This window comes from Bubalus kerabau, chromosome 5, assembly GCF_029407905.1.
Source record: "Bubalus kerabau isolate K-KA32 ecotype Philippines breed swamp buffalo chromosome 5, PCC_UOA_SB_1v2, whole genome shotgun sequence".
Classification (NCBI taxonomy): Eukaryota; Metazoa; Chordata; class Mammalia; order Artiodactyla; family Bovidae; genus Bubalus; species Bubalus kerabau.
This window is the reverse complement of record NC_073628.1, coordinates 109,883,725-109,911,002: the sequence shown is the minus strand read 5'-3', so window position 1 is coordinate 109,911,002 and position 27,278 is coordinate 109,883,725. Positions and strand designations below refer to the sequence as shown.

Genomic DNA, 27,278 nt, shown 5'->3' with positions numbered 1-27,278 from the left:
ATGATCCAACAGATGTTGGCAATTTGATCTCTGGTTCCTGTGCCTTTTCTAAATCCAGCTTGAACATCTGAAAGTTCACAGTTCACAGTACTATTGAAGCCTGGCTTGGAGAATTGAGTATTTTGAGCATGTAGGATTGTAAAAGCCTCTTGTTATTCTTTGAAACACCACCACTACAACTAGTATCTTTTGAGTGTTAACTGTGTGCCAGATTCCCTTTTAAGTTCTTTGGTTTTTAAATTTTAATAATTTATTAACTTACTCTGCATCCTAAGTCACTTCATTGTGTCTCTTTGCAACCCTATGGTCCATAGCCCATCAGGGTCCTCTGTCCATTTGATTCTGCAGGCAAGAAAACTGGAGTGAGTTAGCATGCCCTCCTCCCAGGGTTCAAACCCACATTTCTTTCTCTTTTTTTAATATAAATTTATTTATTTTAATTGGAGGTTAATTGCTTTACAATATTGTATTGGTTTTGCCATACATTGGCATGAATCCGCCACGAGTGTACATCTGTTCTCCATCCTGAACCCCCCTCCCACCTCCCTCCCCATACCATCCCTCTGGGTCATCCCAGTGCACCAGCCCCAAGCATCCTTTATCCTGCATTGAACCTGGACTGGCGATTCATTTCATATATAATAATATACATGTTTCAATGCCATTCTCCCAAATCATCCCACCCTCCCTCTCCCACAGAGGCCAACAGACTGTTCTATACATCTGCGTCTCTTTTGGCATACTAGGTTATCATTATCATCTTTCTAAATTCCATATATATGCGTTAGTATACTGTATTGGTGTTTTTCTTTCTGGCTTACTTCACTCTGTATAATAGGCTCCAGTTTCATCCACCTCATTAGAACTGATTCAAATGTATTCTTTTTAATGGCTGAGTAATACTTCATTGTGTATATGTACCACAGCTTTCTTATCCATTCATCTGCTGATGGACATCTAGGTTGCTTCCATGTCCTGGCTATTATAAACAGTGCTGCGATGAACATTGGGGTACACGTGTCTCTTTCAATTCTGGTTTCCTCAGTGTGTATGCCCAGCAGTGGGATTGCTGGGTCATAAGGCAGTTCTATTTCCAGTTTTTTTAAGGAATCTCCACACTGTTCTCCATAGTGGCTGTACTAGTTTGCATTCCCACCAACAGTGTAAGACAGTTCCCTTTTCTCCACACCCTCTCCAGCATTTATTGCTTGTAGACTTTTGGATAGCGGCCATTCTGACTGGCGTGAAATGGTGCCTCATTGTGCAAACCCACATTTCTTAATATCTCCTTCCTGGCAGGCAGAGCCTTTACCACTAGTCCCACCTGTGAAGCCTGTATTAGCTTTACCACTAGTCCCAGCTGTGAAACCTGTATTAACTTATTAACTCTTGAGTTAATTAATTTATCCTCAGAGCAATCCAATGAAAGTAGATACTCTATTCCCATTTTACTGATGAGGAAACTGAGGCACAGAGATGTTAAGTGGTGAAGATTAAACTGTTAATTGGGCCAAGGACTTTTTAGGATATATTTACTACACTTCAGTCATTGTTGCTGTGTTTTCTATTCATCTGTATATAACCTTCATGATTTACATCCTATGTATACAATCTATACTATTATCCATGTATTATTTTTATCTACTTAATTCACTGAAATATTTTAAAATCCTAAGCAAATGTCTGTGAAATCACAAGTACCCATGCAAAGGTCTTTCTCCCACTCTTACACAAATGAAAATAATTACCTAATGGTCAAATAAAAAAGCACCACCTAAAATCACCTCAGGGGTAACCAATGGTGAAGTACCATTTTTGAAAACACTAATTAGTTATCACAAGCAATCTTTACATAGCCTAAAGTCACACATATTTCTGGTGAATAGAGGACTATGCATTTATCTCATGTGGATGGTTAGATCAAGAAATCTACCACAAGACTCCCAGGACTGGCATTGTAGATTATCTCTCATTAGTTACAAATTAGAATATTGTAAAATTCATATTAATTGGCAGATCATAAACCTAATTTCTAATACTTCAAAATGGTAACAAAGTAATTTTTTTTTGCCTTTGTTTATTTAGATGCACCAAGTCGTCTACCCTCTTCTAAGAACATCAAGTTTTTCACTTTATTGTTATTTTTCACCTTTAATTATATTTATGGCTGCTTTGGATGTGGACTTCTATATACTCAAGAATGTGTTTTGGCAGGTAAGAACACATTTTAAGACAAAGTATGGTCCATTATTCCTTATTCATGTTGACAGAGAATCTGTCTAGAGAGATTAATAATTCACCAATCTCACATTAATATTTCACCAATCTCACATTTTTAGTTGACTCTTTTTGCTGTACAGAATCATTAATTAAAGAGAGTTGAGGGGAGGGAGAAGGAATAAATATTTGCTGATCTGTAACTAAGATTAGTTACTGTGACTAAGGCACTGAGTTAATATCATCTCCATTTCACATATAAGCTGACTATAGTTCAGAGGTCACAAGACTGACCAATGGCAAAGCCTGGGTCCAAACCCACCTCTGACTGCCTCTCAGCTGTGTCTGTAGATTTGTCCATTTTCACTGCTATGGTGGTTTTATTAATGCCTTCCTCTTTTTTTGTTAATCATGCTTGCCAGATTATTTTCCTTTTCAAGCTGTTTTATTTTCTTTGATTTTATTCTGTACTTTTTCTAATATCTTGAGCTAGGTATTAGTTGATTGACTTTTAGCTTCTTTTATTGTTGTTATTTTGTGCATTTAAAGTTTGAAGTTTTCCGCTAATAACTTTTTAGCTTCACCCCACATGTTTAAGTCTTTAGTGTTTTCACTCAGCAATAAAAAAGAAACAGAATATTGATAAGTAGAATACGGAAGAATTTCAGATGTATGATGATAAGAGACAGAGAAGTCAATGGCAACACTCTCCTGTATTCTTGCCTGGAAAATCCCATGGATGGAGGAGCTTGGTGGGCTGCAGTCCATGGGGTGGCTACGAGTTGGACATGACTGAGTGACTTCACTTTCACTTTTCATTTTCATGCATTGGAGAAGGAGATGGCAACCCACTCCAGTGTTCTTACCTGGAGAATCCCAGGGATGGGGGAGCATGTTGGGTTGCCGTCTATGGGGTTGCACAGAGTCAGACACGACTGAAGCGACCTAGCAGCAGCAGCAGCATGATAAGAGAAAGAAACCAGGCTAGAAGGGTACCTATGGAATAATATAATTCCGTACATAGACCTTCCTTCTAGCAAAGGCAAAACAATACTTTGGAAAACAGATCATTGGTTGCCAGGGAGCAGGATGAGGGAAGAAATAAAGTGGCAGAATGAAGAAATTTTTTGGTGTGTTGGATCTGTTTTGTTTTTTCATTGTGATCATGTTTACCTGACTACATGCATTTGTCAAAACTCATATAACTATACAGAGAGTTAATTTTACTGTATGTAAGTTAAAGATAAATTTTTTAAAGATCAAAAGAAATAGATTTGTATTTATCTGTCCCATGTGATTTTGTACTTTTAATTTATAATGCTTTTCCTTTGCTTTTCCTCATTCTTTTTCCCTTTCTCAGTCAATTGATTCAATTTTCTTTATTTTTTAAGAAAATTTTTTCTTTATTCTTTTTTTTCCGCTTCTGCTGGTTTAAAAGTTTTGCATTCTGTTGGTCTTTTTAAGGCAGGCATTGTTGATTGCCCGTCCCTTTCTCTCTCAATAATGGAGTGACTTACTGTATGTATAGTATGGTAGCGGGCCAAGTGTGAAGTAGTGCTACATTTCCTGGCATCCCTGACAGGTGTGGTAGTGTTAGAAACCTATCGGGCAACGAAATGTACACAACAGTTTGCTAACTATGGATTTTTCCTGAAAGCCCTTAATAAGGGGACCAAGTCAACTGGCATATAGTTTTCATCCATTGTTGCCTGCCTGGAGCCCTGTAGATCATCACTGTGGAAACAAGGAAATGCTTTGTATGGAAGCAAGAAAAATTTGCACTCCATCTTAGAGCGTTTTGATGTGGAAAACTATTAATCTTGAATAGCAACAAGAAAGATGGGTGCATTTGTCTTCTCATAGCCAGGTAGAATCGTTTGAAAGGGATGGTTTTGTGGAGGCAGGTAAACTAGAATACCTTTTAAAGTTATCTTCCTGAGTAATTGTATAAAATATATAGCAAGATCTGATTCTTACATGAATAAATGGAGTCATGCCATGCTTAGGTGTTAAATTTAATACTGTATTGTGAATTGGTTTCGCAGGTCTTCTTAACCGGATTAATTAGCTTTGCTACAACATTCATCATAATTGGATATGTGGTTCTGAAATTCAATAAGTATTCATGGGATTTGCAGTCTTGCCTCCTCTTTAGCATGGCCCTTGGCATTACAGATCCTATTTATTCTGTGAATTCACTGAAAACTGTTGGTATGTTGGATTTATTTCTCTCTCTTATTTTGAAGATATGAGGATAAATTTCCTTTTGATAATATTCTTGAGTGAATTGTGCATCCACCAGAGTAGCCATTTTATGCTGTTTTTCTTGGAGATGGAGTATGCAAAGTCAATAAAGCAACCCAGGACCTGGGATAAATGATCTCAAATAATTTTTTTCAAGGAGAAAATGTTATCTTTCTAGAAGGTGATTAAAATTGGTATTCAGTTCCATTCCATTGAGTTCTAAGCCACAGGCTAGAGATTTGGCACTATATCTTTGCAGCACTTTTCTAAGTCCTGGGTTCTTCTTGTTAGAAAGGCCTTTATTTTAAAGCAGCTGACTTTGGGCAGGTGGGAGAGGGAGCTTATTTAGAAGAAATGAGGTGAAAGTATACTCTGGCAAATATGTTATTCAATAAAAGCTTATTCCCAAGAGGGCTAGGGGTTCTGAACTACTTCCCATATTATTTGGTAAAAGATAATTTCACTCTGAAATATCTGTTGTCATGTTTTATTAACACAGCAGTAAAAAAACACATAACATGGTTAGATGCTGTTATTTCTGATTTTGACTCAGAAATATTTAATTAACCAATTTTAAGGTTTCAGTTATATTTAGTGGAAATATATCACCTTATGATTAGGGTGGGACACCTACCTTCTGGCAGGTGATATCCCCTTCTATACACATTTATACTTACAGTTGAGGAAACATAAAAGGTTTTGACACTTTTGCTGGTGATATAAATTGTTGCCAGATATTTTTCAAAGAGTCTGACCCTATCTTCTTTTTCTCTCTCATTTTTTCCTGTAGGTGCAATATTTTTCTGTCTTTTCTCCATCTGTTTTTCTCTCTAAGCCATTTGTATTTGCCACTTGTTTTATTCACCTCATTATCTTGCTGCTCCCCTTTCTGCAATCTCTTAATTGTAAGAGGCTGTAATAAACTATATTTATTGCAGTTTCTATATTAAAAATTTTTTTCAAAAAGAGAGTAGAAAGTCTTCTGTTTCTTTACAAGAAAACTATTAAAGGTATTTGACTCTTAGTTGATATTTTCTTAATGCCAGTTATACTCAGATGGTACATAGTTCTGGATTCTATGATGTCTTTACCTTTGTGTGGATTAGATAAGAAGGATCCTCTATCTAATTGTTGTAATACATTATCTTTTTTAAGGAAAAAATATATTTTTTGCCATGTGCCTAAAATTGCCAGAATAATATACAAAACGGCAGTTCCTACAGTGTGAGTGTTTCTTCATTTGATGTGGTGCTCTGGAGCACTATGAAACCTGCACAGTCTGAGTCTGAGGTGGATTGACTCACTGAAAAAAATAATGGATGTTCACATACATCCATTAGTTAAAGGATCCAGTTAAAAGGAACCTGTCTATTACCTGTTTTAAAAGAACGCAAAGGCTCAAACAGTTTTTACTTTAAAATGAATCTGGACTGGGAGCTTGTAAAGGGATAAAATACCAAGTTTTAGTATGATCTCAGTTTAAGTAAAAGGAATTATATGCTTTGAAAAAGTCTTCAACATTCAAATGGTTTTATCTGGGTCATGGAATTACAGATGATTTTCTGTTTTATTATTTCCTTTAAAAAATTTTACAGTGAATTAATAAAGTTAGTTTACATTAAGCCAATAAAAATGTGGGGAGTAATTCTTGTGGTATTTTACTATTAAAAATAACTATACATCAAATTCAAAACTTTATACAATAAACCTTATGCTCTGTTTGCTCCTGGTTGACTTATTGAATCTGAGGGAAGAATTAAAGGATTTCTTGACCAGCTAAATCAAATGTGCCAATAATCTTCAAACCTGTTTAACCAGTATTTTGTGTCTTCTGTCATAGTCAAAATTAATAGCAAGTAGTAGTATAAGATAATTATAATTTACCTTGCCTTTTATTTTCTTTGCTTTCTAAAGAAAGAAAGCAAATTAGAATTGGCTACAATAATGAGGCACAAAGAAAAGAAATAAACAGCCCGAATATTGATCCATAATCAGGCACTGAGTTATCAGAAATTCTATATTATCCTGGTATCTATCCTATCTTTCAGAGGGTTTTTGTAAAGATAGATAGACTCTTTATAATCTGATATTTCATATACTCAGATCAAACACTGGAAAGCAGAGATCTGCTGTCTTCTCAACTATGCATAGTATCTTAGAAATAATAATAATGAGAACCCTCAGCTATATATTTTTAATTATTTTGTGTTTCAAAATATCAAAGGGAAAAAAATAGAATCTTCATAAGATCATTTCTGCTTGCATTAAAAAAGTATCATTTAATGTGATCAGTTTGGATTTTAGTGCAATGGAATGTATTAAATAGCTGCTTTTAAAAAACTATGTAGTTGTATAATTCTTTCTATATTATTTTGTATTTACATTAGGCTCCATAATGCACCACTGTGTGTCATATGTTCTTAAATTTGAGTTTATGCTTTTAAGTAAAAGAAGTCCAGGGCTGGCCTGCAATTCCATGAAATCATTGAGGACACTGGATTCCTCTATATAACTCCTGTAGTTCAGATGGAGTAATAGGATCAGGTCTGTGAAGGATGGGTGCTGGAGACGAGTTGGTTGATGACATGTTGTAAGTTGACCAAGATGAAAAGGGAACATATTTCCCAAGGACAGAAAAGGCTCTGAGGTATATGAGAGGGTAATGATGACAAAATACTAGTTAATATATGTTGAGTGTTGACTATGTGACAATCACCATACTTAGTATTATATACTTTGTTCATTTTTGTGCTCACAATAGCACTTTTTGGTTAGTACTATGGAAGGCAGAATAACTTAGTGTTTTGGCTAGTAGATGGGGAAGTTATAACCCCACCTCTACCCGTTACCAACTATATGCATGTGTGCTAAATCGCTTCAGTCATGTCCAACTCTGTGTAACCCTATGGACTGCAGCCTGCCCGGCTCCTCTGCCCATGGGATTCTCCAGGCAAGAATACTGGAGTGGGTTGCTATGCCCTCTTCCAGGGGATCTTCCCTACCCAGGGATCAAACCCAAGTCTCTTGTGTCCCCTGCATTGGCAGGAAGGTTCTTTACCACTGGTGTCACCTGGGAAGCCCCTACCAACTCTGTGATCTTGGGCAAATATCCTAACCTATATTTACCTCAGTTTTCTCATCAGTAAATGAGGGTAATAACAGTTTATACCTCATGAAGTTGTTAATGAGTAATCAATGAGATTATGTAAATCTTAGAGAATTGCTATTCCTATTGAAGTACTTCAAAAGTAGATAACTGAGGCTCTCCACAGTCTTAATTTAACAAAGATTCAGAATTGGACTTGAATTTATTTTATTTTTTTTAATTTTATTTTATTTTTAAACTTTACATAACTGTATTAGTTTTGCCAAATATCAAAATGAATCCGCCACAGGTATACATGTGTTCCCCATCCTGAACCCTCCTCCCTCCTCCCTCCCCATTCCATCCCTCTGGGTCGTCCCAGTGCACCAGCCCCAAGCATCCAGTATCGTGCATCGAACCTGGACTGGCGACTCGTTTCATACATGATATTTTACATGTTTCAATGCCATTCTCCCAAATCTTCCCACCCTCTCCCTCTTGGACTTGAATTTAAAATCTCCACTGTTAATGCCATCACTGTTGATTTAGTTTCATGTAAACAACATTATATGTCTTTTAATTAGTATTCTTATTTGAAATGTGTCTTCAACACTTAACTTGAATTTAATTTGTATCTTTATTAAAGTTTTAGAGTTAAATGATATATTAGTAAATTTGCTAATAAATTTGCTACTCACTCAGTTCAGTCACTCAGTTGGGTCTGACTTTTTGTGACCCTGTGGACTGCAGCACACCAGGGTGCCCTGTCCATCACCAATTCCCAGAGCTTGCTCAAACTCATTTCCATCAAGACAGTGATGCCATCCAGCCATCTCATCCTCTGTCGCCGTTCTCCTCCCACCTTCAATCTTTCCCAGCATCTGGGCCTTTTCCAATGAGTCAGTGCTTTGCATCAGGTGGCCAAAGTATTGGGGTTTCAACTTCATCATCAGTCCTTCCAGTGAACAATCAGGACTTATTTCCTTTAGGATTGACTGGTTTGATCTCCTTGCTGTCCAAGGGACTCTCAAGTGTCTTCTCCAACACCATAGTTCAAAAGCATCAATTCTTCGGTGCTCAGCTTTCTTTATGGTCCAACTCTCACATCTATACATGACTACTGGAAAAACCATAGCTTTCATTAGACAGACCTTTGTTGGCAAAGTAATGTCTCTGCTTTTTAATATGCTGTCTAGGTTGGTCATAGCTTTTCTTCCAAGGAGCAAGGGTCTTTTAATTTCATGGCTGCAGTCACCATCTTCAGTGATTTTGGAGCCCCAAAAATAAAGTCTGTCACTGTTTCCATTGTTTCCACATCTATTTGCCATGAAGTAATGGGACTGGATGCCATGATCTTCATTTTTTGAATGTTGAGTGATTTCATTAATATTTGCTATATAAATAAATATCTTTGTTAAATTAAAAAATATGGAGTAACAGTGGCTAGACTTACCTTTCTGCCTGAGCCAACTAAAAAGCCAGACAAAATATATGAAAATGAAAAATAGTTCTCAGATAATGGACATCAGGCCATGCGGGACAGTAATACTCAAGAAAGGAAAAAAGAAGTATGTTCTTGATTGCCCTTACCATAGCTTATTACCTGGAGAGAGTTTCTAGGTCTTTGTGCAGGGAAAGGTAACCTAGGTGGAGCTTGGTAGTTTCTTTGAGTTGAGGAGACCTAGAGTTTGGAGTCTAGGAAGGCCAAAGCAGTTAAAGTTCATGGGGCAAATTGCTGCAGAAATGAAAGCTGTACTGAAGAAGGAATTTTGAGAGCTACCCACTTGAGTCTTTGGGTGAGTGAGTGCTCATTAGTGCATGCATGCGAAGAAGCTGCACAATGCTGGGAATGAAAACACTCAAAGGATTAAAGGGAAAAATCCCTTTCATGTTCACTACAGCCAAAGTGGAAAACCATCATAATTTGTAGGACATCAGGTAAAGGACTCAGAAGGTTATTGCTTGAGTAGTGGGGAAAATTAACCTTTGACTAAAGGCTGCTCTGGCCCTACCTAACAAATCTAAAAAACAAGCCTCAAAAGGGTCAAATTCTTTCAAAGTAACAACTGCATTACAAAGCAAAGCTCAAGAATATGAGACTACAAAAACATATAGCACCTAATTAGGTAATACATACAGTTATGTTACCTTAATAAAAAATTGGAAGACATGCAAAGAAGCTGAAAAAATGGCCCATAAAGAGTACATAAACAAGTAGAAATAGACCTAGCAATGCTGCAGATGGTAGACTCATTTAGTTCAGTTCAGTTCAGTTCAGTCGCTCAGTTGTGTCCGACTCTTTGCGACCCCATGAATCGCAGCACTCCAGGCCTCCCTGTCCATCACAAACTCCCGGAGTTCACTCAGACTCACGTCCATTGAGTCAGTGATGCCATCCAGCCATCTCATCCTCTGTCGTCCCCTTCTCCTCCTGCCCCCAATCCTTCTCACCATCAGAGTCTTTTCCAATGAGTCAACTCTTCGCATGAGGTGGCCAAAGTACTGGAGTTTCAGCTTTAGCGTCATTCCTTCCAAAGAAATCCCAGGGCTCATCTCCTTCAGGATGGACTGGTTGGATTTCCTTGCTGTCCAGGGGACTCTCAAAAGTCTTCTCCAACACCACAGTTCAAAAGCATCAATTCTTCAGTGCTCAGCTTTCTTCACAGTCCAACTCTCACATCCATACATGACCACTGGAAAAACCATAGCCTTGCCTAGATGGACCTTTGTTGGCAAAGTAATGTCTCTGCTTTTGAATATGCTGTCTAGGTTGGTCATAACTTTGCTTCTAAGGAGTAAGCGTCTTTTAATTTCATGGCTGCAGTCACCATCTGCAGTAATTTTGGAGCCCCCCAAAATAAAGTCTGACACTGTTTCCACTGTTTCCCCATTAGACTCATTTGACAAATATATTAAGACACTTGTAACTATATTCCATTGGTTCAAAAAGTTAGAAAAAGATTGAGTATGGGGTAGAATTGCTCCTGTCAGCTTAAGAGAGCCAATTTTTAAATCAAGAAGAATTTTGCAAGCCAGTGGTTAAACTTTTGGTAGCTTTGAATTAGTTATGGTAGGAGTGTTTACATATGACGTTGGCAAATGCTACAAATCAGTACAAATCAGGCCTTTTTTAATTTTGGAAAGCTGGTTTATCAGTACACCACTGGACATGGTAGATATAAAAGAGACCTTAAATAAAATTTCTAGAGATGAAACCTACAATGTCTGAGATGAAAAATACACTGGATGGAATTAACATCAGATTAGACAAAGCATAAGAAAGGATTAGTGAACTTAAAGTTCAAAGCTCAGTCGTGTCTGACTCTTTATGACCCCATCGACTGTAGCCTGCCAGGCTCCTCTGTCCATGGGATTTTCCAGGCAGTATGGATTTTCCATACTGAAGTGGGTTTCCATTTAGTGAACTTAAAGAAGTAGTAATAAAAACTATCCAAGATGGGCTTCCCAGGTGGCACTAGTGGTTAAGAACCTCCCTACCAATGCAGGAGACATAAGAAATGCAGGTTCAATCCTTGGGTCAAGAAGATTCTCCTGGAGGAGTGTATGGCAACTTACTCCACTATTCTACCTGGAGAATCCCATGGACACAGGAGCCTGGCAGGCTACAGTCCATAGGGTCACAAAGAGTCAGACACGACTGAGGCGACTTAGCATGCACAAGATGAGGCACAGACAGAAGAAGGCTGAGAGAATAAGCAGAACGTTAGTGAGCTGTGGGGCAACTTCAGTGCCTATATTAAGGCACAAGTTCCTAAAAGAGAGGAGAGAAAAGGAAGCAACAAGAACTATTTGAAGAAATAATGGATTAAAATTTTCTAAATTTGATGAGAACTATAAAGCCACAGACTCAGGAAGCTCAGCAAACTCCAAGCCCAAGAAATACAATTGAAAACTATACCATGGCACATAAAAATCAAACTCCTAAACACCAGTGTCAAGAGAAACTTTCAAAGGTAGCCAGAGGAAAAAGACACATTATATACAGAGACACAAAACTGATAATGATAACAGACTTCTCTTCAGAAACATTACAAGCCAAAATATGGTATGTAACACTTTTAAAATACTGAAAGAAAAAATACTGCCAGCTTAAAATCCTCAGTGAAAATATCTTTCAAAAGTAAAGGAGAAATAAAGAGTTAAATATAAAAGCTGAAAGAATTTATCACTAACAGACCTGCACTACAAAAATGTTAAAGAAGCCTTTCAGGCTGAAAGAAAATGGAACCAGATGGAAAATTTCATCTGCAAAAAAAAGAATGGAAAGCACCATAATTTTAAACTGATGGGAAAATATGACTTTTTCTTATTTTTACTCTTTTAAAAAGATAATATTTAAAGCAAAAACGGTTGCTGTCTATTGTGGGGTTTATTTATCTGCTCCTCCCTTTTGTGTATGGCATCCGTCATCAGTATTACAAGTTGACTGCTAAAGTTCCAACTATCATTCCATATTTCAGGCAGGAAACGGAAGAACAAGGGATGGAAAGATGTTCCTTGCAGCCAAGTCACCTCTCCCTCCAAGGAGTTTCCCAAAAGTTCCACTCAGTGACTTCCACTTATATGTCAGTGGCCACTCTTAGAAGCCCAGGAGTTGGGGAACAGTTGTCATTTAGCTGAGCCCATTGCCACCCTGAGTAAAACCAGTCTTGTTACCAAGAACAGAGGATAGATACTAGATGGGCAGGTACCAATCACTATCATCCTTCTTACAAGTTGTATAACAGTGGGCTGTTAATTTGATTATATTTTCTATCAAAATGTTGGTAAATGTTAAATGTCAATAAAATTTTATATTTAATTTTAAAATACCAGCCTTATTGATATGTAACCCACACATCATAAAATTTAGCCTTTTAAATTATAAAATTCAGTGGTCTTTAGTAGATTTACAGTTATGCAAGCATCTTCACTACTTAATTTTAGAACATTTTCACTAACCTCAAAAGAAATCTCATGCCTGTTAGCAGTCATTCATTCTCATTCCCTCATCCCCCAAGTTCCTGGCCACCAGTGTTCTATTTTCTGTCTATGAATCTGCATATTCTGGACATTTCACATAAATCAAACCATACAATATGTGATTTCTGTGTCTGGCTTCTTTCACTTTGTAATTTTTTTAAGGTTCATCTATGTTGTAACATGTATCAGTCAGTGCTCCCTTCCTTTTTGTGGCTGAGTAATATTCCATTATGGCACCCCACTCCAGTACTCTTGCCTGGAAAATCCCATGGATGGAGGAACCTGGTGGGCTGCAGTCCATGGGGTCAGTAGGAATCAGACACGACTGAGTGACTTCACTTTCATGCATTGGAGGAGGAAATGGCAACCCACTGCAGTATTCTTGCCTGGAGAATCCCAGGGACGGGGGAGCCTGGTGGGCTGCCGTCTGTGGAGTCGTACAGAGTCGGACACGACTGAAGCGACTTAGCAGCAGCAGCAGCAGCAGCAATATTCCATTATAGGGATAGATCACCTATAGATAGACTGTCCATGTACAAATTTTTGTGTGGACATATGTTTTCAGCTCTTTTGGGTATATGTCTAGGAGCAGAATTGCTAAGTCATATTTTATACTTATTTCTAAAATGTGGTTCTTTTGGAGTCTAACGATTCATATTTATTCAAGCTAAATGTAGTGACCTGAGAAGTGCTTTGTCTCAGTTTGAAGTTCTAGTATGCTTTGAGGCAATGGACATTTCAGGATGTGCCATCACCATGTGCCTTTGCCATTGGAGATACAGAGGCACAATGGAGAAGTTAAAAAATGGTGATCGTGATTATCTTACAGATCTATCACAGTAATGACTGCCTTCTTTTTTTTTTTTCTAGCATATTCCTTCTCTTCTGTTTTTGTATTTCCTGTGAAAGAGCATCATTATCATGTACCATACTAAATTATGTTTTTCCATTTCCAGGCATTTCTAAGATGTATACTGATATCATTAGAGGAGAATCAATGATCATCTGTGGCTTCACATCCATTTTTTTTGCAATTTTTAAGACAGGCATACTTCAAATGTCCAACTTTAGAGGTAAGAGCATTATTTTTCTCTATTTATTTATTTATTTTTTATTTTTAAAATTTTGGCTATCCTCCATGGCATGTGGAACTTCAGTTCCCTGGCTGGGAATTGAACCCATGCCCCCTGCATTGTAAGGTGGAGTTTTAACTGCTGGATCACTATTGAAGTCCCATCTGTGTATTTTCTAAAATCATTCTTATGTAGTCCTTTTTAATTCATACCAAAATTAAAATATATTCAAGGTGTCTTAACTTTGCTGCTTCCCCTATTCTTTACTTATGGACCAATTAAAATAGTATATCAGGTAACAAGAAAATAATTGCCACTGTGTGTTTCCTTAGATTAGAGGGGAAAGTTGTGAAAGAAATGATTTCATATCTCTCAACATGCATCGCACACACACATGCAGTTGTGTCATCTAGCTCAGATTAACCTCTTTCCTAGACCAATCTGGATCTCAGTGAGTGACTGTTGAGAATTGATTCTCACATTGTTATACAAACAGAAAGAAACAACACTGTAAAGCATTTATCCTCCAATTAAAAAAAAAAAAGTGGCTTGGTCCTGAGTTTGAGTCTGAGGGTGAAAGTAGTGCCGTGGAGTCAGGTTCTAGAAGTGATAATGAGCAGAAGTCGCAAACAGGCTGCAGCTTGGCGGGGATCCTGAGCACGGTGTGCTTGGCCCTGATGTAGTTTGTAAAAAAAATATATATATATATATATTTAAATATATTTTGGCTCATTGTTCACTCACCAGGTGAGTTTTTCCACATTTATCGGTTCAGTTCAGTCACTCATTCGTGTCCACCTCTTTGCGACCCCCGACAGACTGCAGCACACCAAGCTTCCCTGTCCATCACCAACTCACATTTATGCTCTTTGCCTAACTCCTGAGAGCATTTGAGTCTGCTGTCCCCAGATAAGCAAACCTCAAGCTGCAGACTGTGGGGTAAATGTATCCCCAGAAAGCCTCTTTTGCCAGGCTTTCATGGGAAACTTCCATCTGCTGAAAAACAAGGTTCTCACTCAGAATCTCAAGAGCAAACTGACGGGAATTGCCCAAATGCAATTAATAAAAGAAAAAATATATATTTTCACCTTTCTTTTTTCTTATTTCCTTTTTCTAGAGTTACATGTAATCATGGGCCTCACCTTGGACATTTTGGGGAGCATAGCATGTGGATATTGGTGTGCAAGGATCATTCAGTTTATATTGACTGACCTGTTCAGCAATACACTGACCAATATAATTTTTTGCATCTCAATGGTGTACATGACTTTCTACATTGGTAAGACAGAAACAGATACAAAAATTCCATCCTTGATGTATATTTTATGTTTTTAAATTTTCCCTTGTTTTTGAATCCAGCTTCCTCCCAACAGCTTTTCTGCTTTTTTTTTTTTTTTAATGTGGCTCCTTTGTGTGTCTTGTCATACTAACTTTCTGCCACCTCTAGCTCTTTCCTGGATTGTCTTAACATTCCCTAAATTTCAACTCCATGTTCCTTCTCTTGCATTCCTCCTCCATGTGGTTACTCTCTTATTCTTTTTTTAACTCTACCCTTTGACCTTACATTTATTACCTGACAGTCCCCTGGAACAGGAAACAGACCTGAGCCAATTTCTGCTCTGACCCTTAGCAACCCATCTCTAAAATGAGAAAGCTAGGAGAGAAGCTCCTGAGATCTTTTCCAGTTCAGCAGTACCCATTCCATGGGTACCAGATTGAGGGGACCGTAGAAATGGTGGCCCTTACCTGACGCTAGGAGGCAGGAAAGGAGTTGGAGAAATCAGGTATATCTACCTCTGGAAGAAAAGCAGGACAGAGGACTAATCACAGGAATCAGAGTACCTAATGCTGGGAGACATTCAAACAGTCATCTTCTAGTTTAGTCCAGTGAGCTTGGGAACTAAAGTTTTTACCCCATTAAAACTGAGGTAACCAGTCCCCCAAAGCCATAGTAACTATGGCAAAAACACAGCCAAATCCTGCTTCTCCTCTTAGCTCACACAGTGGAGCAATTCCATCCATGAAAGGCCTCAGGTATTAAGAGGTTAATTACTCCTCTTTTCACCTCCATTTACCAAACAGCACTGCTTTCTCTACGATAAAGTGCTACCTATTGTTTCTCACCACCCCAAATTAGTAAAATTACAGAAAAACGTTCACTGAAAATTCATTTCCTTGCTCTCTTCATTTTTCTCCTCCCTTATGTCCCTGTTATGAATGCCTTAAGTGCCTGAAGAAATAAAGTTAATTTAATATTTCCTTTTTTCCCCCCTTGGACCATAAGTTCCTTGAGACAGAGCTGTCTCTTATCCATCTTTATATTTATTATCTTTTCTATGTTCCCCGAGTCAAGCCCAATGCTCACCATAGGCCCAAATAATTAAACACATGTTGGTTGAATAAACTATTAGTCGTTAAAGAGCTTGAAAGTTAGGGAGAGTTCACTTCAAACCTGAGCTTTACGATTTATTAGCTTGGTAACTTTGGAATATTTCTTAACCTCTTTAAACTTCAGTTAGTTCCTCATCTATAAACATGATATAATACAGCCTAATTTAGAGGGGCGTGCCAGGCGTTAGTGAGGTAGTATGTGTCGTGTGACTCACTCATGCTGGCGTCCTGGAGGTAACTTTGACTGGCTCACGAGAGCTGACTGTTCACATCTCTTCCCAGCACTTTATTCAAGTGACATAACGTGGGTGTAGCTTAAAATAGGCCATAGTGGGACCATGGAAATTGGCAGACACAATCAATTTTTTTTTTTTTTTTTTAACCACCCAGACTGCTGCTGATAAACATTTACCAGCATGCCACTAGGCTCAAGGTAGGGCAGCCAATAAATGGTGATTCCTTTCCCCTTTCCTCCTAATTCACGTAGGTGCTCTCGGTCAAGTGCTTGAGAGGTCTGGAGTAGATGCTCCCTCACTTGCTCTCAGAAGGAATCTGCTACAAAGCCTTGATCTTGGACCCCTAGCCTCCAGGCTGTGAGATAATACATTCTTGTTGAAGACACTTTGGTAACAGCCCTAGGAAGTGAATGCCCGTTCCCTCATCCATAACACTTTTTATGCTTCAGGAATTAAAAACAATTTTCTGGCCGTTCTCCCCCTGCTTGTACATTTAAAATACTATTTAAAGTAATAACATTTGTAATTTTCAAAAGATTTTGTTTTTCTAATTTTAAAACTAACACATGTTCCATGTAGAATTTTGGAAAAAATCTGAAAAGTCAAAGAAGAAATCACCCATAAATTCACCAATGATACATTTTGTTATATGTACTTAGTTTTCAAAAAATACATATGTACATATTAATGTATGCATTTACACTATACATTCTTGTTACATTGGGATTATGCTAAATAATATCAGTTTAAAAATGAAGTTACTTAGTGGTTTCCTTGTAGCAGATGTTTCTTCTAAGTAGTGACTGTTATTTAAAAAAACCATAAGCTTTTAAATCCCATAGTTGGAGTTATAGGAAGTTGGAAATAAGATTTCGAGGAATAATTTTCCTATTATCACAGTCCCTAATACTGCTGGTTTATTGTCATTGGTTATTTATGCTAAATTCAGTTAAATAAAGAGGTTAAAAGAAATCTAAAGTGGCTTTAAGTGATTAGATAAATCAAAAGAATAATATAATCCTCTTCAAATTAATAAACAGTAAAGTGAACATTAAAAATAATAATGCAATAATAATGATGACCATTTATCCCTTGTTTTAAAAGTAAGCCAAGCACTTTTCATGTAATCTGATTTTATTCTCACAATTCTGTGAGGTATTATTCTTTTACACTCATTCTACAGATACAGGGACACTAATGGAGAAAAGCGAGGTGACATTCCCAGAGCAACCAGCTCTGCCCTGCTTAAAGGGCTTCCACTCTGACCTTGCATGTACTTTCCCTTCCTTCTGTCTGACATTTATAATGTGCTATTTGAAGGCTCTGTAACCTTCAGGACTGTTTGTATTGATGGTGTTCAGCCACTCTTCATAGTTGGTTTTCCTGCCTCAGACTGCACTGACACATTTGTTTAGAGCCCAGGGAATTACATAGGGGAGCCTATATCACGCAAAAAACAGTAGGCTTGAGGACCTGCAGTCACCAAGAAAGCACTGAGCTTGGGCCCCAACCCCTAGGACATGCAGCACAGAGTCCTTGAGGTGCTGGGTCGAGGCTGTTAAACTTATTTTTCATTAGCTCTGTCCTCAAGGATGGTCTATGGCAGGGGTTGGCAAACTATAGCCAAATATGCCTATTATTTTTGCATTGCCTATGAGCTAAGAATAGTTTTTACATTAAAAAAAAACCCAAATAAAAATATTTTGCAGCATGCAAAAATTATTTGCAGTTAAAATTTCAATGTCCATTTTTTATTGGGTGCTCATTTGTTACGTATTACCTGTGGCTGCTTATGCACTAGAACAGCTGAGGTGAATAGTAGCAACTAGGACCATGTGACCTGCAAATACTAAATATTTACCATATGATCCTTCACAGAGAAAGTTTGTCAATCCCCAATCTAAGGATTAGGCCAACCCCTTTAAGCAACTTTCTAAGAAATTCAATTACTGACTGTTTTAAATTTCCCAGTTCATCACTCAAGAGAAGTAGCTCCATGTACAGATTTGAACACGACTAATTTTATTCTTTTTTTTTCTCTTCAGTGGAATTTTGGGGAATGTCAGGTACAGTTGCTTTAGCCACTGTAGGACTAAATTTAGATTCCTTAAGCTTTAAACCGAGGATCAAGTTGATAATTACTAAGTAAGTCTCATATTTTGTACTTGGTATAGGTCTCATAGAAGTTTAGTGCTTAAATGCCTTCACAAAAATAATAAAATTTCTTTTTATAACTTTTCTATCTTTTAATTTTTAATTTTACTGCCAGTCATATTTGAAAAGAACTTAAGTTACCAATAATTATTGACATTCCTATTATGAATTGATATTCCTATTATGAATAATGTAATATCAGTGGCTCAGAGATCATAGTACTTCTTAGAACTCTTTGATAAAAATTGAATTGTGAGAAGTTTAAAAACTACTTTATTCCTTTGTTTTCTACATAATATACCTGAATGACAGAATCATAGTACAGAAAGAGCTGGGAAAAGAAAAGTAGCAGAAAGGTGCAATACCAGCAGACTCTAATCTACCTTTACCTCTGGTGTAATAATGATATCTGTGGACAGAGTAAAAGCCATTTGCCTGTCTTCTCAGACAAATGCATTAGCCATTCTCTGAGCAGCTGTGCTAAATTATAGAATTGTCTCAGGATTATTTCATACCAATTCATAGTCTAGTGTATAAATTCTCACATTGGATGAAAGCCAGTGTTGAGAAAAATAAGCCATTATCCTGAGTTTTCCTGTGAAGATTTGTTGCTTTAATATAAAGGACTATTTTTTTGTTCTGGAATTCTGTCCTTCATACTTTTTAGATGTTTAAAATGTTTTAAAAAAATTACTCTGCAAACTTTTTTTAAAATGGCCTCTGTAGCTTATTTTAGTCTTGTGTATATGTGAATGATACTTTACTAGTTTTCAAAAACCAGAAGCTTAGAAATAACTAGTTCATAGAACATATCCTTTTTGTCTGAATTTTGGACAGTTTTCTGAGCTCTGTCATGCTATTTGTCAGCATCATTATAAATTACTCATTCTATTCATTCAACTGTTTATTCTTTTATGTATTCAACCAGGCCTTTCTTATTATCTCCTATGGCCTGGACATTGTATCCTAGGTTTGGGGCTTTGAAAATAAGTCCCTTCTCAGAAGACACTCATTGTTAAATGATGGATGTGTTTATTTAAAAGACTATGAATAAGTATAAATAATTATATCTTTATTGGAGAAGGCAATGGCAACCCACTCCAGTACTCTTGCCTGGAAAATCTCATGGATAGAGGAGCTTGGTAGGCTGCAGTCCCTGGGGTTGCTGAGAGTTGGACATGACTGAGAAGCTTCGCTTTCACTTTTCACTTTCATGCATTGGAGAAGGAAATGGCAACCCACTCCAGTGTTCTTACCTGGAGAATCCCAGGGATGGGGGAGCCTGGTGGGCTCCTGTGTGTGGGGTCGCACAGAGTCCGACACGACTGAAGCGACTCAGCAGCAGCAGCAGCAGGAGCAGCAGCAGGATCTTATTATATGTAAGGCATTTCTTAAGGTCCTGTGGAGACATTTAAAAAATTCTTCTACTCAGTCAGTTATTCCATCATTTCTGAATTTTGATAAAACTAAGCTGTGGGGTTTGAGGTCCCACTGATACCCTTTTCTGTTACGAGTTCTGAATCAACTGAATCAAGTGACAGAAGTCAGGTAGAGAGTTGGACTGTCTGCTTGATTGGAGTAATGCTGTATCAGAGAACATGGTTTCTATCTGCAGCTAAAATGAGGCTTCCTAACGCTTCTTTCCCAGTGTAGATCTTGAGGCTTACCTATAGGGAGGCTGGTTTGTGGGTCAGACAGACGGTCACCCAGTCCTCTGAAAGGGGAGGTCTGAATAGAGGGGTTCACGAAGGGGCAGGATTTGAGATCTGACTGTACAAGTCAGACCTGGCTCAGACCCAGCTGTGATACCACATGGAGCCAGAGCAGCCCCATGCCCTAAGCACTGAATCTTTGGAGGTGAGGCTAGATGTCTATATTTTTGTTTTTGCTTTTTTTAAGGGTTTTTTTTTTTTTGATGTGGACCATTTTTAAAGTCTTTATTGAATTTGTTACAACGTTACTTCTGTTTTATGTTTTGGTTTTTTGGCTGCGAGATGTGGGTTCTTAGCTCCCAGACCAGGAATCAAACCCATACCCTCTGCATTAGAAGGAGAAATCCTAACCACTGGAAGGCAAGGGAAGTCACAAGACATGTAGATTTTTGGAAAGCAATTTGAGTGGTTCTAATATGCTTCTCTGCTTGAGAGCCATAGTGTTGTAGATGACTGGGACTGTGGGGACTCAGAGGAGTATCATGTCCAGCGAGCGTGCTGAGGATATTTTTCCTGAAGAGTATGGGATTAGAGTCAGCCTCACAACATCTTTAGGAATTTGGTAGATTAGAAATCAGACAGAAGAGACCTTCAAGATAAGGGCATGAGTGTGCCCATATGACCCAGCAATCCCACTACTAGGCATATATTCTGAGGAAACCAAAATTGAAAAAGACACATGTACCCCAATGTTCATTGCAGCACTATTTACAATAGCTAGAACATGGAAGTAACCTACATGTCCACTGACAGATGAATGGATAAAGAAGCTGTGGTACATATATACAATGGAATGCTACTCAGCCATAAAAAGGAATGCATTTGAGTCAGTTCTAATGAGCCTATTATACAATGTGAAGTAAGTCAGAAAGAGAAATATAAACATCATATACTGATGCATATATATGGAATCTAAAAAGATGGTACTGATGAGTTTCTTTTCAGGGCAGCAATGGAGAAACAGACATAGAAAACAGACCTATGGACCCGGGGAAGCGGAGGAAGGAGAGGGTAGGATGTATGGAGAGAGTAACATAGAAATTTACATTACCATATGTAAAATAGACAACCAATGGGAATTTGCTCTATGACTCAGGGAACTCAAACAGGTGCTCTGTGACAATCTAGAAGGGTAGGATGGGGAGGGAGATGGAAGGGAGGTTTGGAAGGGAGGGGAGATGGGTGTACCTATGGATGATTCATATTGATGTATGACAGAAAACCACAAAATTCTGTAAAGCAATTATCCTTCAGTTAAAAAAATGAATTAAAAAAAAAAGATAAGAATGTGAGTGTGCCTGCTCAGTCTCTCAGTCATGTCCAACTCTTTGTGACCCTGTGGTCTGTAGCCCGCCAGGTTCCTCTCTCCATGGGATTCTCCAGACAAGAATACTGGATAAAGGACTTTCATGCAAATCACAAAGGGAGAAGTAGTGCAGAGCGTGTGGAGGGGATCCAGTCAGCTATTACAAAGTCAGGGTTAACCAGACAGGGGGCTCCTTGCAACAGCCTCAGCTATGGTTTCAGTCATGCGTCTGACATGGATATGCTGCCAACTCATCTCAGCAAAATCACCACATCACCAACTTGGTGGGAGGTGAAATCTTTATTTTTCTGCCTTGATCTTACTACTCTGCTGCGAGAGAGGCAGCCCACAGATATTGGTGTGATGTGGGTGATGGGAATATGAAATGATGTATTTTAGTTCCAACAAAATACTTTTAATGAAATTCATTAATTTTTATTTCAGTTCAGTTCAGTTTAGATGCTCAGTTGGTCCGACTCTTTGCAACCCCATGAATTGCAGCACGCCAGGCCTCCCTGTCCATCATCATCTCCTGGAGTTCACTCAAACTCACATCCATTGAGTCGGTGATGCCATCCAGCCATCTCATCCTCTGTCGTCCCCTCTTCCTCCTGCCCCCAATCCCTCCTAGTTTATTTATAATATTTATTAATATCAACATAATACAATGTAGTGACTCAATATTTTTATAGTTTTTACTCCATTTAAAGTTATTATAAAACGATGGCTATATTTTCCTGTGCTATATATCTTTTTCGCTTATTTATTTATTTTTGCTTATTTATTTTATACATAGTAGTTTTTTTCTCTTAATCCCCTACTCCTATCTTGCTCTTCTTTTTCCCCACTGGTAACCACTAGTTTGTCCTCTATATCTGTGAATCTGTTTCTGATTCCAACAAAATAGTTTTAAATGTTGATAGTAGCGGTGATAGAGGCAAAGACCTCTACTAAGACAAGAATGGTAGATATGTGATAGATGCTTTTATGTGAAAAGGAAACTATTAAAAAAAAAGCACATCCCTTAAAGTGTGATTTCCTTTCCATTTATCCTAGGTTTCTAATAATGTTTTCATGTATATTCCAACATTTAATATACACTTTCTTTGGCATCGTAATTGGATGTGGAGAAGTCAAATATTTTCAATTTCACACTGTAGTTTTCATGTTTATCTTATTTGTAACAGTGAATTTTGTAAGGTAAGGATTATAATTTAAAGTTTGCTTACTGGACTCAGGTTCTCAAGTCCAGAATTAGAATTGAGAAGTGGGTTATAGCAAAAGGAGCTATGGACATGCAGTCAGGAAACCTGTATTGTCAAGGTCCTGACAATAGCTTGCTGTGGAACTGAGGGAAAGTCTGTTTACTCTTCAAGGTTTCATCTGTAAAAAGAGAAGGGGCAGAACAGCAGCATCAGCATAACCCATGAGCTTGATAGAGATGCAAATTCATGAGCCCATCCCATTTAACTGATTTGAATCTCTGGAGATAAGATGCAGGGAACTGTTTCAACATGTTTAAGTGTGAGCACCCCAGGAACCAGATTAATGGCTCCTAACATTTTGTTGACTTCATCATCATTTATTATTGTCATAACTATGATAAAGCCATTTATTTAACATTAACTGTGCATAGTATGTCACAAGAAAATAAAGTGTCACGGTTTCCATTGTTTCCCCATCTATTTGCTGTGAAATGATGGGACCAGCTGCCATGATCTTAGTTTCTTGAATGTTGAGTTTAAGCCCGGTGTTTCACTCTCCTCTTTCACCTTCATCAAGAGGCCCTTTAGTTCCTCTTTGCTTTGTGCTGTAAAGAGACTTATTGAGAAAAATGTTTTGGAGATGGTGAGTCAAACAAAGGCCTGGATGTCATAATCATTGCTAGCATGTGTTATATGCGGACCACCCTCTAAACACCATTCTAAGCCCTATGAATGTTACTTCATTTAGTTGAATCTTCATGAAAGTCCTTTGAGGCAATTCAGTGACTATTATTTTTCCATTTTATAGATGAAGAAATTGAGGCTTGAAGAGATTAAATAACTTGCTTAAGGTTTCATAGTAATAAAAGTCTAAATTTGAACCTAAGTAGACTGACTCCAGAGTCTTTGCTAAGCTGCCTTTTTCTTTTTGATATCAGGAAATTACATTAGTTGTTCTATTTCATCTGCCCTCAATGGTATTTTAGAGAAAAATCGTTTAGTAAGGCTGAAAATGTTGCTAATTACTTTGTGAAAGACTTAAATGCAAGGTGGAGGTGCTGAGCTGTGCTAAGTCGCTCAGTCATGTCCGACTCTTTGCGACCCCGTGGACTGTAGCCCACCAGGCTCCTCTGTCCATGGGGATTCTCCAGGCAAGAATACTAGAATGGGTTGCCATGCCCTCCTCCAGGGGATCTTCCCAACCCAAGGATCGAGCCCAGGTCTCCTGCATTGCAAGTGGATTCTTTACTATCTGAGCCACTGACAAGCTCCTTAGAAGGTCATGGCAGGATTCAGAAATTAGACCAGGAGAACCTGTAGATCATGAAGAGTTTGTCCAAATTAATTATATATATTATAGATGGCAAATTGTAGATAACAGGAATCCTCTAAATTGTCTTATGAAATTCATAGCTAAGTGACTGATACACAATATCTTTTTTGAAGCTGAAATATATCAATTGTATTTCTGTTGAAATCTCATTTGAAGGACAATGAGATGCAAGTCGATTACAGATGGAATTTAAATTTTAGCATAAAGTCCTATAGAAGAATAATCTATAGTGAAAGGAGGCAGGAATTGAAATTATTTGTGTGATTTAGTGTATGATTCTTAGGGTGGCTCAGCTGGTAAAGAATCCGCCTGCAATGTGGGAGACCTGGGCTCAATCCCTGGATTCAGAAGATCCCCTGGAGAAGGGAATGGCTACCCACTCCAGTATTCTGGCCTGGAGAACTCCAAGGACTGTATATCCATGGGGTTGCAAACAGTCGGACATGACTGAGTGACTTTCACCTTCACTTTCTTGTAGCAGCTCAAAAAAATTTGGTTGAGCTAAATTTATTAAAGTGTCTACAATGATTTTACTTTTTCCTCATGACAGGTCCTCCTGGTCTAATTTCTGAATCCTGTCATGACCTTCCAGGGAGCTTGTCAATGTTATCTGAAGAAGTTTCCCTGCAGGGATTTACTACTAAAATCCTAAGCAGCACACACTAGTATTAATGATAATTTCTTATACTTGTATAGAACTTCTAGCCTTATTTTTCAAGATTTGAGTATTATATGCAAAATTTAGATAGTAGATTTGGTTAGTCCCAGAAAGTTTGAACAACTCATCAATAAACTGGATTGACTTCTTTTTTCTGAAAAAATTTTCATGAAATTTAGTATTTACTACATAATATCAACCATATTAAAAAAAAACCCCAAAACACATGAATACATAAAGTGTGATTTAAACTAAGTGTTTTTCTTTCAATAGGTTTGTTACTGTTGTGTTAGTGAGCCCTATTCTGATGCATTCAAGTTATGAGTACAACTGGAGGTGGGGAATTGTTATAGCATGGTCTGGAATTAAAGGAGTTTTTAGCTTACTCTTTGCTCCTGAAGTTCATAATCTGGCTGAACAAAGAGTAGAGTCACCACAGCTGGTAAGAAAAATCATATCCCATGATTATTCATATTTACTCATTTTTATTTTGTAGCACTTTCGTAGTACCCAGTAATAAAAGCTAACCATTTAAAAAATTAGATTTGGAGAATGCGTTATTTTAATTAGAAAGGAACTTATGGAGGAAAGTTTATGTTGATGGTGTGAAAGGGACCAAATATCAAGTAATGGTGATGGCTGTGGGAGTGAGATACACTTGGGATTTGAATTTGGGCCCCACCATTCACAGGTTGAGTGATCTTGGGTGAGTTTTTTATACTTGTGGGACTTCAAGTTGAGGATCGCAATGATGCTTAGTAAAACACTTGACAGCTTAGTAAATGTTCATTGGTGTTGAACATAAAAATGCTGTTTTTCAAGAGCTGTCAGAAAGTATGAAAAAACCAGTACCTTGTCTAGAGCATTCCAGTTCCTATAGCGTCAGAGTGAAAACTGAAGTGCTTATTAAATATACTAAGGAAAAAAAGATTTTATAAATGTTTGAATTAAGGATCTAGTGAATATTTATATCTTTTCAGTTCAGTTCAGTCGCTCAGTCGTGTTCAGCTCTTTGCAACCCATGGACTGCAGCATGCCAGGATTCCCTGTCCATTTCCAACTCCCGGAGTTTACTCAAACTCATGTCTACTGAGTTGGTGATGCCATCCAACCATCTCATGCTCTGTCATCCCTGTCTCCTCCCACCTTCAATCTTTCCCAGCATCAGGGTCTTTTCAAATGAGTCAGTTCTTCACATCAGGTGTCCAAAGTATTGGAGTTCCAGCTTCAGCATCAGTCCTTCCAATGAACACCCAGGACTGATCTCCTTTAGGATGGACTGGTTGGATCTCCTTGCAGTCCAAGGGACTCTCAAGAGTTTTCTCCAACACCACAGTTCAAAAGCATCAATTATTTGGCACTCAGTTTTCTTTATAGTCCAACTCTCACATCCATACATAACTACTGGAAAAACCATAGCTTTGACTAGATGGACCTTTGTTGGCAAAGTAACATCTCTGCTTTTTAATGTGTTGTCTACATTGATCATAACTTTTCTTCCAAGGAGGAAGCATCTTTTAATGTCATGGCTGCAGTCACTATCTGGAGTGATTTTGAATCCCCAAAAAATAAAGTCAGCCACCATTTCCACTGTTTCCCCATCGATTTGCCATGAAGTAATGGGACCAGATGCCATGATATGTTGAGCTTTAAGCCAACTTTTTCACTTTCCTCTTTCACTTTCATCAAGAGTGTCTTTAGTTCTTCTTCACTCTCTGCCATAAGTGTGGTGTTATCTGCAGGTTGTTGATATTTCTCCGGGCAATCTTGATTCCAGCTTGTACTTCATCCATTCAGCCCAGCATTTCTCATGATGTACTCTGCATATAAGTTAAATAAACAGTGTGACAATATACAGCCTTGATGTACTCCTTTTCCTATTTGGAACCAGTCTGTTTTTGCTTCCTGACCTGCATACAGATTTCTTAAGAGGCAGATCAGGTGGTCTGGTATTCCCATCTCTTGAAGAATTTTCCACAGTTTATTGTGATCCACATAGTCAAAGGCTTTGATGTAGTCAATAAAGCAGAAGTAGATGTTTTTCTGGAACTCTCTTGCTTTTTCAATGATCCAGCAGATGTTGGCAATTTGATCTCTGGTTCCTCTGTCTTTTCTAAATCCAGCTTGAACATCTGGAAGTTCACAGTTCACTGTTGAAGCTGGCTTGGAGAATTTTGAGCATTACTTTACTAGCGTGTGAGATGAGCACAATTGTGTGGTAGTTTGAGCATTCTTTGGCATTACCTTTCTTTGGGATTGAAATGAAACTGACCTTTTCCAGTCCTGTGGCCACTGTTGAGTTTTTCCAAATTTGCTGACATATTGAGAGCAGCATTTTCACAGCATCATCTTTTAGGATTTGAAATAGCTCAACTGGAATGCCATCACCTCCACTAGCTTTGTTCGTAGTAATGCTTCCTAAAGCCCACTCAACTTCACACTCCAGGATGTTTGGCTCTAGGTGAGTGATCACAATATCCTGATCATCTGGGTCATGAAGATCTTTTTTGTACAGTTCTGTGTATTCTTGCCACTTCCTCTTAATATCTTCTGCTTCTGTTAGGTCCATACCATTTCTGTCCTTTATTGAGCCCATCTTTGCATGAAAAGATGCATAGTATCTTTCCCTTGGTATCCCTCTATCATTTGAAGAGATCTCTAGTCTTTTCCATTCTATTGTT

At 37.9% G+C, this 27,278-nt stretch overlaps 1 protein-coding gene across 1 annotated transcript in view; it reads left to right on the top strand.

Moving 5' to 3' along the window:
• Window positions 1-27,278, top strand: part of SLC9C2 (solute carrier family 9 member C2 (putative)) — a 94,233-nt gene that overhangs the window by 9,107 nt on the left and 57,848 nt on the right. Inside the window, exons 3-9 of the mRNA XM_055583805.1 lie at window positions 2,086-2,214; window positions 4,263-4,428; window positions 13,486-13,602; window positions 14,720-14,881; window positions 18,275-18,374; window positions 22,458-22,601; window positions 24,871-25,039. Of these exons, the coding sequence (XP_055439780.1) occupies window positions 2,086-2,214; window positions 4,263-4,428; window positions 13,486-13,602; window positions 14,720-14,881; window positions 18,275-18,374; window positions 22,458-22,601; window positions 24,871-25,039 (987 nt within the window). The remainder of the gene's footprint in view (window positions 1-2,085; window positions 2,215-4,262; window positions 4,429-13,485; window positions 13,603-14,719; window positions 14,882-18,274; window positions 18,375-22,457; window positions 22,602-24,870; window positions 25,040-27,278) is intronic.